The 13,663-nt window shown below is 55.0% G+C and overlaps 7 protein-coding genes across 7 annotated transcripts; 4 read left to right on the top strand and 3 right to left on the bottom strand.

The window, feature by feature from the left end:
* Window positions 1-588: 588 nt before the first annotated feature.
* On the top strand, window positions 589-1,060 carry PG986_000808 (uncharacterized protein; the record flags this gene model as incomplete). Its single annotated transcript, XM_066837030.1, has 3 exons — window positions 589-639; window positions 711-770; window positions 848-1,060. 3 exons carry the CDS (start codon window positions 589-591, stop codon window positions 1,058-1,060), a joined length of 324 nt encoding a protein of 107 aa, XP_066705923.1.
* Window positions 1,061-1,370: 310 nt separating this feature from the next.
* PG986_000807 (RING-box protein 1) lies at window positions 1,371-1,868 on the bottom strand (the record flags this gene model as incomplete). Its single annotated transcript, XM_066837029.1, has 3 exons — window positions 1,371-1,469; window positions 1,540-1,689; window positions 1,758-1,868. 3 exons carry the CDS (start codon window positions 1,866-1,868, stop codon window positions 1,371-1,373), a joined length of 360 nt encoding a protein of 119 aa, XP_066705922.1.
* A 1,940-nt stretch (window positions 1,869-3,808) lies between these two features.
* PG986_000806 (uncharacterized protein) lies at window positions 3,809-4,970 on the top strand (the record flags this gene model as incomplete). Its single annotated transcript, XM_066837028.1, has 2 exons — window positions 3,809-4,486; window positions 4,512-4,970. 2 exons carry the CDS (start codon window positions 3,809-3,811, stop codon window positions 4,968-4,970), a joined length of 1,137 nt encoding a protein of 378 aa, XP_066705921.1.
* Window positions 4,971-6,511: 1,541 nt separating this feature from the next.
* Window positions 6,512-7,576, top strand: PG986_000805 (proteasome component PRE6; the record flags this gene model as incomplete). The annotated part of the gene is made up of 5 exons (XM_066837027.1): window positions 6,512-6,542; window positions 6,605-6,611; window positions 6,671-6,723; window positions 6,800-7,187; window positions 7,258-7,576. 5 exons carry the CDS (start codon window positions 6,512-6,514, stop codon window positions 7,574-7,576), a joined length of 798 nt encoding a protein of 265 aa, XP_066705920.1.
* Window positions 7,577-7,998: 422 nt separating this feature from the next.
* PG986_000804 (uncharacterized protein) lies at window positions 7,999-8,514 on the bottom strand (the record flags this gene model as incomplete). The annotated part of the gene is given in 3 exon segments (XM_066837026.1): window positions 7,999-8,145; window positions 8,159-8,384; window positions 8,510-8,514. 3 exon segments carry the CDS (start codon window positions 8,512-8,514, stop codon window positions 7,999-8,001), a joined length of 378 nt encoding a protein of 125 aa, XP_066705919.1.
* Window positions 8,515-8,983: 469 nt separating this feature from the next.
* On the bottom strand, window positions 8,984-9,405 carry PG986_000803 (uncharacterized protein; the record flags this gene model as incomplete). Its single annotated transcript, XM_066837025.1, has 2 exons — window positions 8,984-9,350; window positions 9,377-9,405. 2 exons carry the CDS (start codon window positions 9,403-9,405, stop codon window positions 8,984-8,986), a joined length of 396 nt encoding a protein of 131 aa, XP_066705918.1.
* A 1,117-nt stretch (window positions 9,406-10,522) lies between these two features.
* Window positions 10,523-11,314, top strand: PG986_000802 (uncharacterized protein; the record flags this gene model as incomplete). Its single annotated transcript, XM_066837024.1, has 2 exons — window positions 10,523-10,753; window positions 11,036-11,314. 2 exons carry the CDS (start codon window positions 10,523-10,525, stop codon window positions 11,312-11,314), a joined length of 510 nt encoding a protein of 169 aa, XP_066705917.1.
* Between the last annotated feature and the right edge of the window lie 2,349 nt (window positions 11,315-13,663).

Genomic DNA, 13,663 nt, shown 5'->3' with positions numbered 1-13,663 from the left:
CTGACCAAATCGGCCAATACCAGTCACGGGCAATATAGCACATGTCGGGCATACAGTGGTGTGCCGGGCAGTGGTCTAGGGTTGCCTGGAGAGATAGCAGTGAGCAGAGAGATGGTGGGATGAAGTCATCCTGGCAGTAGGCAGTAGGAGGTGTGACCACTGACAACTGCGGTCTGGAATTCCCTAATGCGGCTGGAGTCATGGCATGGCATGGATATGGTGATACTCCGTGATTGGCCCACGGGGCTATTGGAACAATCGCCATCCGAAATGGCCGACGGCGGAGGACGGACAGGGCTGACTGACGCAGCCGACATCCCGCTGATCAAGTCATCGATCGCTACCTAGGATTGAGCGTCATGGTCCGTGCGCATTCGCTCGGCCTGCTTCTGGCCAGATCAATCAATGTGGAGAGCGCCTCCCAATCAATCCCCAAAGGTACCTGAGCGTCTTGAGGCTACATACGATGCAGACTGCGTGATACATCCACAAGGCACCAGCAGGACGATCACGAAAAAACTTCGAGTTTCCAACCCAGCAATTACCCAGCGCACATTGATTGCAATCTTCTGCACTTCGGCAGCAGCAATGGCAGAACAAATCCTGGATCAGGTTCGAGACCTGGTCGACGGCCAGATTGTGAGACTACGATTACCTGCTCCTCATGCTACGCACGCATCGGGTCGCGTACTGACTTGAGATTGCCGCAGGACTTCGAGGGCCAGAAGCTTGCCGAAATCATCTCCACGATTATGCTATCGTTGGCCGGGGTATGTCTTGACCCGTCTAACCTATCAGCAACCCGTTCCCACGTGTCCATCACTCCTGCTGACAGAAACCCGGGTAGACCATCGCCTTCTTCGTGGGCTACTTCATGCAGGACATCGCACTCGCTCTAAAGGTCGGCCTCGCCGGCACCGTCGTCACCTTCCTCGTCGTCATTCCTCCCTGGCCCTTCTTCAACAAACACCCCGTGAAGTGGTTGCCCGTCGGGGGCGGAGCAGCCGCCGCACAAGCACATCAGAGTATAGTGGTGGACGAGAAGATGTTTACGCAGTAAGCAGTCGGCTACTTGCCAATGGGGAAGGAAGAGAGAAATGGCCGCCGATGACTGCCGGTACATAAAATCAGAATTCGTATAACGTGTACAACCTCTATCTGGCTCCCGCCGTGCCAAACACGCTGCCTTGGGCAGGAATGCCTGTATCATATTGTAGGCATGCTGAGAACAAACGTGGTGGCCTGCCTGTCATGAACCGCCTCGTGACTCGTAGGGAACTCCAACCTTGCCATACCGCTTTTTGTCCCTTTCCAAGCGTCCCGAATTCAGATGTTTCCTCGTATTCTCCCACGCTAGCCATGCATTGCTCTTAACGGCCATACTTCTGGAACTCCCAGTCTCGGTTGTCCAAGGGACACACCTGACGCGCCTTGAGCCAACGTGAGATGCAGTGAAAGTGGAAAGCGTGCTAGCAGAAGGACGGGTTTGTCAGTCTTGGGCGGGAAGTCGACTCTTCATATGACGGATGAAATACTCACGTTGCAAATACCCCAAGCCACTGTACACTCCTCGCTTGTAGCCGATGCCTGGTTGGCTTGGCACTCGATGCAGAGGTCCATGATGTGGTTTCGGCAGATGGCGCAGTTGTCGACGACGATATCCCACGCCCAAAGCGCGACGGCGTTCCACTAATAATGAAGTCATTCAAGTCAGTAACAGGCCGAAACAGCAGCAGCAGCAGCAGTAAAACTCGTACCTTCTTCACCTCGAAGCGCTTCTTACCCTCGCCCTTGGCATCAGCGTCGCCGGACTTTGCCTTCTTGGCGACGGAAGTGGTGGGTGCATCAGTCATATCGATGTCGGCCATGGTGCTGGTGTTGTTGGAAGCTGCAGAAGAGGGCCGCCAACTGGATGGATAGAAGGGAGTCGCCCGGGGATTCAAGCTCTACTTTTTCCCTATCTTAACAAGTCGAGGAGAGAATGCCGCGGGAGACTGTTGTGGTTTCGGATGCGCAGACGTCAATTCTGGTCGTTTGCCTAACGCCGATCGGTGACTGAATGGTGGATGGCTGTCAATTATGTACGAGAGAGAGAGAGAGAGATAGAAGAGGGATAGATTAGTATGGTCTGGTTTGTCTGCGGGAAGAAAGTCTGTAGGTAGAAATAAGTTCACCTTTTTCCAGTCAAAAGGCCGCAACAACAGGGTCGAGCCGAATACGCCGAACTTTTCTTGAATGAAAGAATCCAACGAGCAATTTGGTCAATACAATGTCTGGAGCGTTGCTCTCTCTCTCAGCCTTGTTGGGTATGATGTGCAATGAGTGCTTAGGAAACGCAAGTGGTGGCCTGAAAGGTGTCGAGCTCAGTGCATTTCGAGCTGCCTGCCGATATGCGCTGACCTAGGTAGCAGCCATGTTGCCCCTCCTTCTTGCTCCCACTCCAGCTCGTCAGCCAGCCATCCATACAACAACGCAACGCCCTTATTGCTCTCTCAGCTTCAGATAAGGCGCGCCATCTGTGGACGACCCGTCAATTATGATCACCGTTTCCAAACCCAATAACTTATGCAAATCAAACTCTCAAAGCCGGTGCCCGATGGGGGATCTTACGTCTTGTCTAATTTCCCATCAGCTTTAATTGATCTTCTCCAGTGCAGCTGGTTCACTGTCCGCCCCCAATCTCCAAAGCCGTTCCGCTTTCTTGCCAGCTGCCTGCAATTGCTAAACATTGACGGCGTTTTGGCGATGCCTGGTTCCATAGGTTAGGCACCCAACTAGCTGCCTCCGGAACCATGCTACGGATCTAGGCTATACCTGCCTACATCGCGAAGAAAAAGCGAGTTTCTACCAAGTGATTACGCCAGGCCAGTCCAGGCGAAATCTTCAATGTTGCATTTCCTCATATTGGTCCTGAAACTTCTTGACCTCAACTCGAACCGTGCTTTCCACTTCTGCACCTGGTAAATCCTGGGACGCGCACTCCATACATGTGTCGTAGGATCTGACAGCTAGAAGCAACTGTCGTCATTCCTCCCAGTGCACCTTGGCTGAATCGCCTGACTGCCTGCCCCCGTCCGATTTCTGGCTAGGGAAGTAGGTAGGTTAGCTGCCACTTAGGCCTCCCCTGGCCCGGTCTCCATGCAACATTAATGTACCGCTTCACGCAGACAAGGGCAGATAAAGGCCAAAAGGTACTTTTGCCTCTGTCCCAGGGCGGGCAAACAGCGACCGGCGGCATTGAATGGAGCAGACTCCATAATTCCTCCCAACTCAGCCGCTGTTTCCTTGATTCCCCCTTCTGCGCACCCGCCATCGTCAAGTTTCTTCCTCTTTCCCATTCCTCATCAACAACAAATATGAGCCAATCCAGCTTGCGACCGCAACTCATCCAGACAAATTCGCAAATCGCACATCGTCCGCCAAGCTAATCTCGGCTCTCACCTCTCTCTTCCGAAACAACTGCCAGAAGCCGAAAGCTCCTGTCGTCATTCTCCCGACAACTTCTTCAGACATCTTTCAACCGCTCGGTTGCCTCTCGTCTTTGTCGCATTGCGCAACCCAAGTCTCGATCATCAACCACCCCGCAATCCGCATTGACTGCGACCCCTGACACTGTCTCGGCCCTCAACCATCTCCTCCAGGTCTCTTCCTAGGCTTTTTTTTTTTACAACATCAACAAGTCGAGCCTTTTGTTCTCCGTTATTCAAAGACGATTCGGTCTTCCCACTATTTCTCTCCTATTTCAATCCGGCTGGATACATGTCATCTTCACAACAACAACAAATACCATCACAGCGTCCTTTATACCATGCACTCATCACCGCATCCAAAGAACACGCCTGGCCGGCGCCGCCCTGGTCGTAACGGCAATTTGCAAAAGAACTACGCCTCGGAGAACGACGCGGCAAACTACCGCCAGGGTTACTCCGACAGTCCCAGCACCCCTCAGAGACTAGCCTCTGGCGACGCTTTGGCCGCGCCGAACTCACAGTCCACGGCCCAGAAGCAGCGCAAGCATTCGCACAAGGGTCGCAACAAGAACGGGACGGCGTCTCCCGGTCTTGCCCATGCCAACGGCGTCAAACAGGAGCGTCACAGCCCTTCTTTTCCTCCTAGTCAGATCCCCGCGTTCGCCGGTGCAACTTTCCACCATTCGCCGGCTCCGTCGGCGCTGCCCATTCCAAGCTTCCTCGCCAGGACCACTTCTGCTCCGGACTCTCCGAGCCAGGTGAAGAAGCCCATCACGACGGGGCCAAGCCAGGAGCCTTCGCCGCCGACTACGGATTCGGAAGAAGATGGCTTGGGTAGCCCTCTTCCGCCCGTCCCGCGCAATGAGGAATCCCCTCTGGAGTTCTTCTTCAAGGCCCAGCGAGCGGAGAAGTCGGGCACCGCCCGCCGTGCCAGCTCTTCCAACATCACTGCCATTCCCCCGGGCCCGTTTTCCCCACCGCATGACTCACCCAAGGAATGCCAGACGTTGCCCAGAGTGGCCGCGCTTCCCCCGCAAAAAGCGCCCTGCTGCAGCACGAATGCCCTCGTCGGGCATTTCGTCGACGGAGCTGGATGGCAATCCCGGGAAATCCCTCGGACCAGCATTCTCGACTCCTTACTCGGAACGTATCAAGGCGGCGCGCCCCGCCAACGGCTCCGTCCACCATGCCGCCCCAACCAGCGCGCGCAACTTGGACGCGGACCGTAGCGACGCGTTGAAGCGGTACCTGTTCTCTGGCGGCAACGGGGGTATGCAACAGCCCCAGACGCCACCTCGCCAGCATCTTACTTCGACGGGAGCTACACAGACGCCTCCCAAGCTCCCTCGCGGCATGTTCCCAGCCTCTGTGCTGAACGGCGGCAGTGCCAAGGCCCAACAGATGCAGAGCCCGCCGCCCTCCAACGCCCAGTCGTCGGAGCAGATGCGGTTCATGGAGGATTCACTTCGGCGGGTGCTGAAGTTGGACTCCGCCGCATAGTCGAAATTTTCCGGTACATTGCGTCCGCCACGGGCGTTCCCGTCTCGGCGTACGCAGCGATTTGTTCCGCTTCCCTTTGTTCTAAAGGCGTTCTGCATGGTGCCACGGCGTTTTGTGGTCTTTTCGTCGGGGATCGGACGAGGCTTGGTCCCGCTGGGTAGCACCATGACGGAATGCTGCTCTTCCTTTTTATTTGGGTTGATTTATACGGGTGTTCCTGGGGGTCAGGCCCTACGTGGCCTGCTTCGCGTCTTTATGGACTGGCACAGAGTCTGTTGAGCTACGATACCTATGGTTGATCATGATTTGGCATTTTGGCATCTTGGAGCTCTGGGAAAGAGATCTCAGCCACTTACATTATTGCTTTTCTCTCATTCGGTAATGTATTACAGAGCACATTGGAGAATTGAATTCTCGGCAGCGACGTTGAACATTTGTTTCCACTTTGGAGCGTTCACGGAGCTTGGGCTTACTAGACGGCGGAGTATGGTCTTTGATATTCTCATCAAGGCGCCACTTGTCTCTATCCTCTGAGCACCGCTCTCAGGCACAGCATCGACGGCGCAGCATTGGTATGCATCAAATCTGGTGTTCAAGGCGGCGGGAAGCGACGGAATCCGGACCGTCGGCTCCCGGCCGAGGAGGATCCTGGTTTACTGGCATCTATGGGATCATGACTTTGATGTCTTGGGCTGCATTCTTGAAGGCCCGGTACGAGTTCAGTGCCGGGTAGGATGGATACGTCCGGGGTTAAAGGCGATCATGGTTTGGCGTGGGGGGGCAGGACACAGGGAAGGCAAGAAAGAAAGAAAGAAAGAAAGAAAGAAAGAAAGAAAGAAAGAAAGAAAGAAAGAAAAAAAACAGGCGAAATATTTTGGTGATGTACAATGGCATGGTCAACACCTGTAACGGTATACTAGACACGGCTAGACTATGCTTCAATAAAGCTGACCAAGCATGCTTGGTTGAGTATATCATCACTATTGGACCCCCAGGTATTTGCTTGTTCTGGCGCGAGTTTGCAGTACTTGATAAGGACTCCAATTGGATGATCCCGATTCTTGTGCCAGACATTTTTCAAACCACCGTAGCAAGTCTCACCAGCTGGTCAGTGAGAATGACGCCGACCCGGTTCTTGGTAGTGTAAGTGAAGGCGAATCTCTCTCTGGACTTGCCTTGCTCCTTGAACAACTATGTAGATCATTTGCACCCAACTCAGAGGGGACGTGTGGCTGGATTTGACGAATGGCGTGCCTAAGGCTTGATTGATCTCAGCAAATGTGGCTGGAGCTAGCCCGCTGGCGGGGGAGGATGAGCTCCCAGGCTGGAGTGCACCCGCAGCAGCTGGGAGCTTCGTCAACCTGGCAGCCTTGCTTGCCTGTGCCTGTACCTCTACTCTACCTCATGCCCCCCAGACCAAACAAGCCAAACGACGTCGACGAAAGATCCCAAGATACCCAAACCACGCCACACCCAACAACCTTCTAGTCAATCCCAATCACGAGCACCATCCAAGGACCTGCTCTCAGTGATTTGCAATCATGGCGTCGGGTTACGATCGAGCACTTTCAGGTAAGCATGGGCCCTCGCCCTCCCTCCCAGCATCTCAAGCTAATACGTACCCATCATCGCAGTCTTCAGGTAATGCGTGGCAATGCACCCCGTCCCGGCCGTGAACCGACTCTGACCATTCCTTGCAGTCCCGATGGACACGTCTTCCAGGTCGAATATGCCGGCGAAGCTGTGAAGCGAGGTACGAACCCATATAAAACACCCGACGCTCGTTACGTATCATCACTTCTGACATGCCGTCTTGTGCTGCTGTGTAGGAACCTGCGCGGTCGGAGTCAAGGGTAGCGACATCGTGGTCCTGGGCTGCGAGAAGCGGTCGGCCATGAAGCTGCAGGACACGCGCATCACGCCCTCCAAGATCGGCCTGCTCGACACGCACGTCTGCCTGGCGTTCGCGGGCCTCAACGCCGACGCCCGCATCCTCGTCGACAAGGCCCGCCTCGAGGCCCAGTCCCACCGCCTCACCGTCGAGGACCCCGTCTCCATCGAGTACATCACCAAGTACGTCGCCGGCGTGCAGCAGCGCTACACGCAGAGCGGTGGCGTGCGGCCCTTTGGCATCAGCACCATGATTGTGGGCTTCGACAAGGGCAGCAAGGTCCCCCGGCTGTACCAGACGGAGCCCAGCGGCATCTACTCTGCTTGGTACGTCCCGATACCCTCTGCTCGCCATGTGCGAGCGACGTGACGTCGCGGCAACTGACCACGGACACAGGAAAGCCAATGCCATCGGCCGCTCCAGCAAGATGGTACGCGAGTTCTTGGAGCGAAACTACAAGGAGGACATGGATCGCGAGGCCACGATCCGACTGGCCATCAAGTCGTTACTAGAGGTCGTGCAGACCGGCGCCAAGAACATCGAGATTGCCATCATGGCGCCCGGCAAGACGGTCGAGATGCTGCCGGTGGAGGACATTGAGAACTACGTCAAGACCATCGAGGAGGAGAAGCAAGAGGAGGCCGCCAAGAAGAAGACCGGCCGGACACCGGGTCAAGGCAGCGCTGCCATCCTGACGAGAGGCAGCGGCGAGTAATGATGATGACGACGACGATACATTAGTGGCAGGCCAAACGGGTTTATGTAAGGGAACGGCTGTCGCTCCCGAGGTTCCCGGGCCGGTAGGGTGGCCCAGTAGACAGAGCCATAGAGTGACGGGTCCTATTCACGAACTTGTACACTATCATCAACAAGACACCCGAATGCATCCACGGTAGCCTTGTCGGATCACACTTTGGGGGCCTCCCCGCGTGTCGTTTCTCTCGTGCCTATACGCCATCTCCGTGAAATCTATAAAGTGGTATCATACTCCCCATCGCCGTCAATGTCGAGGGAAGCTCGGTTTATGTGGTGGCCTTTGATTATCCTCTAGGCCATACGTATTTGGCTGCCATCTTAGGTATTGCATATACATTGCCAGCCACCTTCTCCTTCCCTTTCTCTCCCTCGCTCTCCCCTTCAACCGAGCCGGTCGGCGTCCTTGTCGATGTCGAAGACGGTGCGCATGGCCATGCTGTCGCCGCCCTGCTTGCCGTCCTTGACGCGGTCGTCCTTGAGCATGCGGTTGTCGACGCGGGCGTCCTCGCCCTCGACCTTGAGGGCGGGCTTGGGGGGTGACGGCCTCGAGGACGAAGTGGTTGTCGCAGTGGGGGCAGTACTCGTCGGCGTCCTCGAACTCCTGGGCGTCCTTGCGGAAGCACTTGCGGCACTTCTTGCAGGCGAAGACGAGCTCGAGCGTCTGCTTCAGGGGGTGCGACTCCTGCTCGTGGTGGCAGTCGGCGCAGTCGAACCACTTGCGGCAGCAGGGGCTGCGGATGCTGACTTGGGCGTTGAGGATGTGTTTGCTGCGGGGGAGGAGGCTCGGGTCAGTAAAGACACAGGTTGGGTCACGCAGCGGGAGGGATGGCAATGTCGGGGTTGGGTAGAGAGGACCGTTGGAGATAGTAGGGGAACAGGAGGGGCGGCGTACCACATGATGTGTTGGCAAAGCTAGAGTCGTTGTGTGTGGTGGTTGTGTGCCCGGGCACGTTCCTGGGTGGCCGGTGTCTCTTGTGCTTGTGCAGGACGCGAGTCTTCACCAAGAAGATATCGTGGGATCGTCGTGGCGCAAGTCCATGTAAATAAATGGGTGTCTTGTCCATTCGTTGGTGGTGTCGGCTCTTTCGCCCACTCAAAAAAGGTAGCGCGGGGGGCGGGTGGAGTTGCGTGTTAGTGAAGTTGCCCCTGCAAGCAAACTGCTTAATTAATCAGCTTGGGTCCCCGAGGCTGGTTCTTAGCACACACCTGGCTGCCTGGTGCTCGAGGGCCACCACAACAAACTGGGCTACAGATGATGGGACAATCACTCCTACGAATTGGCAACTACGCTAATTGCCAGGCACCGTATCGGCTCTTTCGTTGCAGCAACAGGTCGACATCATACATAAGCGTCGCAGTATGGTCCCTAACGCAGCAACGTGGTTAGCCTTCTTGGTCTTTTCTTTCGCGCCCTTGCGTTCTCCGAGTAGGAGAAGTGATTAAAGGAAAGACTCGCGGTGCCGAGGATGCTGCCGACGTTGACGATGGCGGTGCCGGCCCCCATGCGGCGGAGCTCGGCGCGCATGCTGTAGAAGACGCCCGTGAGGTTGGCGTCCAGCTGCTTCCGGCCGTCGCGGCCCGGGAACTTGTCCGCCGTCGCCCGGATCCACGCCTCCACCCGCGCCAGCCGCTCGGGGTCTCGCCCGCAGATGGACACGTAGGCGCCAAAGGTCGCGAGAGCCAGTGCTGTGGAGCGGCCCTGCGCGTGTCGGTCAGCATACGCGTAGACGCAGCTATAGATCGGCTCTCAAGCAGCTACTTATTGTTCCCAAGCGCCCGGAACCCCATCCCACTAGGCTATCAGAGCATCATGCTGGGCCAGGCGGACCTCCTTACCGAATCAAGTGAGCAGCTCCGAGCCGAGGAGAGAGCACTGGGTCAGGGCAGGAGGAGAACACCGAGGTTGTGCAATGGCGGGGAAGCATGTTTCGGGCCCCCGGATCTAGATCCCATCAAAGGCCTTGGCATCCGACGGTCAGCCCTACCCGAACGGAAAGGATCAACGCCCAACTTGCTATAGCGGAAGCTCGTGTGTTACAGAGTCGCATTGTCACAGTTATTGGGCAATCCTTTGCGTGTTCCCCTTACTTCAACAGCGACAGCCGTCACCCATTTTACCTCAGAATTCTCCCTTTTCTCGTCATATGACTGGCATCCCACAACGGTAGCCAGCAAGCAGACGACTCGGAAGACGGCCCAGCATCGGCATATTCCGCGTCCTTCTTGATATCGAATATGCATCAGGAACCCACCAGCTTCGTGCAACTGCAATGACCTCTAAAGAACGATACCCTTCTTCATCTTACTTTGATGAAAGTGGCCCGCCTAAAAAAAACCACGCAACCCTTGCAGAGAGCCATCCAGTCGGGACATATCAAGTCATATGTGACAGAATCTTCGAGGATTCCATACGGTGGGCACCTGATCATCCGTAACCTGGCCGACCAAGAACCAACAAAATTTCATTTCAGGGGAGGAGCCTGTGTAATCACTGTACCCCTTTAATGCCACGGATATCCGATATGCATTTCTGTGCTACTGGTTCACATGCTGGATACATATAATCGTTCCAGCTGGTGTTTGATTTAGTTTATCTATCAAGCGGCGGGCTATACGAAGTGAAGTCCGGGCAGCCAAATTTGATCAGCGCAGTAACAGAAACCAAGCAGGGTCTACAGCATGCCCTCTCGGTAAGAGAAGGCCCATATGTTCATCTTTTGTGACATAAAGAGATGAATACTGGAGTAATCGACGGTGTTGCGAAAAGGGTTCTCCTGAAGGATGCATCGTGCAATCGCCGAAAACGGTCATATATAACCACTGCTATCTTCTACTCATAGTCCTATCCGATTCAGCAAAGAACCGCCACAGCCAAGTTCACCTATTTTGGCCCAAAGGCAAAGTCATGGCAGCACAAACTCCTTCCCCAGCGGCGCAACCGGCCTATCCACACCCCGAAGGGCTCCTGTCCAACTTCGTCGACCCGGACGACCACTCGGACATCGTGTACCTTGTCGGCTACGGCTTCACCATTGCCGCTTTCGTTGCGTTCATGATTCGGTTGTACACCCGCATCTTCGTTCTCAGGCGCGGACTGCTTGCGGATGACTACCTGGAATGGCGCTCTCGCCGCCGAGTATGTCATGGGCCGGCATCTGTACAACGTGCCGTTCAACGAGTATTGCCTCGTTTTCTGATTGTAAGCAAAATATACCACGTTCCCTTTGATCCTGTTCTCTCACTTTCCGTGACACCCCACATACCCGAAATCCTCGCTCACACAGACGATATACGTGATAAACACAGTACATGACGGCCTCCACGGTCATCTGGGCCCTCTCCGTCACGACGGCCAAGATGTCCATCCTTCTGCTGTACCTCCAACCGTCCCCTGTGCAGAAGGTCCCCTGTGCAGAAGGTCCGCTGGGCCGTCTACTCCATGCTGTTCGTCGTCGTCGCGTACTCGCTCACCGCCGCCTTCACGACCGTCTTCGGCTGCTCCCCGTGCACGCCACCTGGGATTATCGCCCGGCCGTCCAGGCAGGGGCTGGGTGTCTCGACCGCAAAAAAACGCCATATACGCCACCAGCTCCCTCACCTGCAGATGCCCCGGCGGCAGAAGGTGGCGCTCATCAGCCTCTTCGTCGCCGATCCAGGCGCCTCCTTACGCCACCGCGGTGGGCAACGACCACCATGAGCATGACGTGGAAGCAGGCCTGTCGCCGGGCATCAAGAAGAACACAAACGTTACCATCTCAAGAGCTAGTTGACATCTATCTATAGTACTAATAGTCTATAGTACTAATAGAAGTTTGTGGCGATCACGTAACGGTAAGTGACGCCAAAGCCGCGTTCAACCGTGCGTAAGCGTTCGTAGCCGATCGATCGGGCGTGTGGTAGTGTGGTAGTGTACGGGGAGGGGGGCCGGCGTAGACGAAGGTCGTGCGTTCGAATCCCACCGAGGGTGTTCGTTTTTTGACGACCCGTGCGAAGAGGGTGTCGATGGTACGCGTTCGACGACCTAGGGAAAAGGGGCTGGCGTCGACGAAAGGAAGGGTAGCCGGTAGTAACGAGGGAAGGATAACTGGTGGTAACGAGGGAAGGGTAGCCGGTGGTAACAAGGGAAAGGGCTAGCGTTGACCGGCCAGCTAGTGGCAGATGCTGGCGGCCTACACGGCCGTACCCTTCGCTAAAATTACTAGAGCAGAACGGAGGCGCGAAGCGCCGGAGTGTTACTAGTATCTATTGAGACACTTATTGGATCAGTAATTGTACGTAGGGGGGTGTCTCCGAAGCCCAAAAGGGGGCGTTGATAAGTATGAATACAGGGCCAACGAGATTGGATGAAGGGGTCATCACCATAATGCGACGACTCTTTACTCGCAGAATAAGATGCATACACGTAACTGCTACGTGACATAACTCGTACCTAGACATAGGCCCCCGGTTTTGGGGGTATCTTGGGCTTATGGACCAAATCAAGCTGGGGTCGTCACCCAACAATATAGGAAAGCTTAAAGCAACCATCTTTCATCCAATTAACTAGCAACTCGTCTTTGGTAGTATAGTGGTCAGTATGCGAGCTTGTCATTTGCTCTCTGACGGGGAATTGAACCCCGTCAGGTGAGAAATGGGTGCGCTCGAGACCGGGGTTCAATTCCCCGCCAGAGAGTTCTTTTTGGGCGTTCTACATACATCTTTTTGATGCTGGCATGTATTTTTGAAGTCATCTGGCTTTCTGGGCGACCGGACAGTTGTTTTTAGCCATAATGAACATTTCTTTTTGCGGCGGTTCCGGCCGGTGCTGTCTGGTGAGTAAAAAGTAGTATATCGTTTACGACCTCCTTCCTCTATTCGTTCCGACCACCAGCTGTGATTGTTGACCCTTGTCTTATATATGTTGCACATTCTTCAAAGGAAGTGACACATGCTTCTTTCACTCTTGGCTGGGACAATATACCATGCGAGCGGCTGGATATACCAAGACAGCTTACAAAAAGAAATAACGTAAATGTCTTTATCTGTTGCCGAGCAACGCTAGATACCATGCCAAAACGACACGACAAACCATTTCTGAATTCGTATCACAGTAGCCTGTCCATACAGTAATGTATAAGCCCAAGCTGAGAGACCCCTTTCCAACACTGCCATGAGGGACACCAGATCCAGATACATTTGCAAAGCTCGCTCAAACAGGAGCAAAGACGGCGTCCTCAACCAGCACGACCACAAGGGGCAAGCAAACCAAGGGTCAGGCTCCATCCTCGCCCCCCTGGCTGCTCCCCCTTTTCGGATCCATGGATGGTAGGACCACGGCGAAGGGAATATAGTAGACCTCGAGTGTCCTGACCTAGGCAGCGTATCGAGACTGTACCACGTGAGAAGAAAAGATTTGCGCTGGACAATCCACTCCTGTCCAAACGACAGAAACCCCCGGTGCTGTGGCACGCACGAGAAAGACGTTTCCAGACAGGACACAGTCATACGCCTCGCAGGGAATGGATTCGGTATCGGAGAAGCAACTCGCCACCACTCCCAGCGTTGAACGACACAAGGATGAAACCACGCGTTTTAATAAGCTACGTCCCCGAACCCGAATAGAGTTGAGGAAAGGCGCGGTTCTGGATCCACGGGAGGCGCCGTAGTAACAGGTCACGCGGAAGAGTCAATTTTCTCTCTTTCCATCGTTTGGCAAAAGAGGAATAATAAAACAGACGCTTTCAACACGGGAAGAAGAGTTCAAGATGCACCTGGCCCCGTGTCGGGGGCGTTTGGATTTGGAAGTCCACGGCTCAGTACCAAGCCGGCTGCCTAGTCCAACATATTCCAAGCGAGCCTCATTCAGCGGGCTCCAGCCAAATTTGTGAGACTGTTGAGTCAGTTTGGGGTGGCAATTACAATGGGACCTGCATCCGGCCGCTGTACGTAAGGAGGGCATGCCCTACGAGTGGCGGACGCCAGAGTCGATGGACCAAGTAGGGCCGAGCCCCTTCGGTGGTTATGATGATGCGATACAGTGAGTGCGTAGCACGACGACAGAACAAGG

This window comes from Apiospora aurea (genome assembly GCF_038362705.1).
Source record: "Apiospora aurea strain CBS 24483 chromosome Unknown utg000001l_segment0_segment0, whole genome shotgun sequence".
In the NCBI taxonomy this organism is placed as follows: domain Eukaryota; kingdom Fungi; phylum Ascomycota; class Sordariomycetes; order Amphisphaeriales; family Apiosporaceae; genus Apiospora; species Apiospora aurea.
This window is presented reverse-complemented; position numbering and strand designations above follow the sequence as displayed.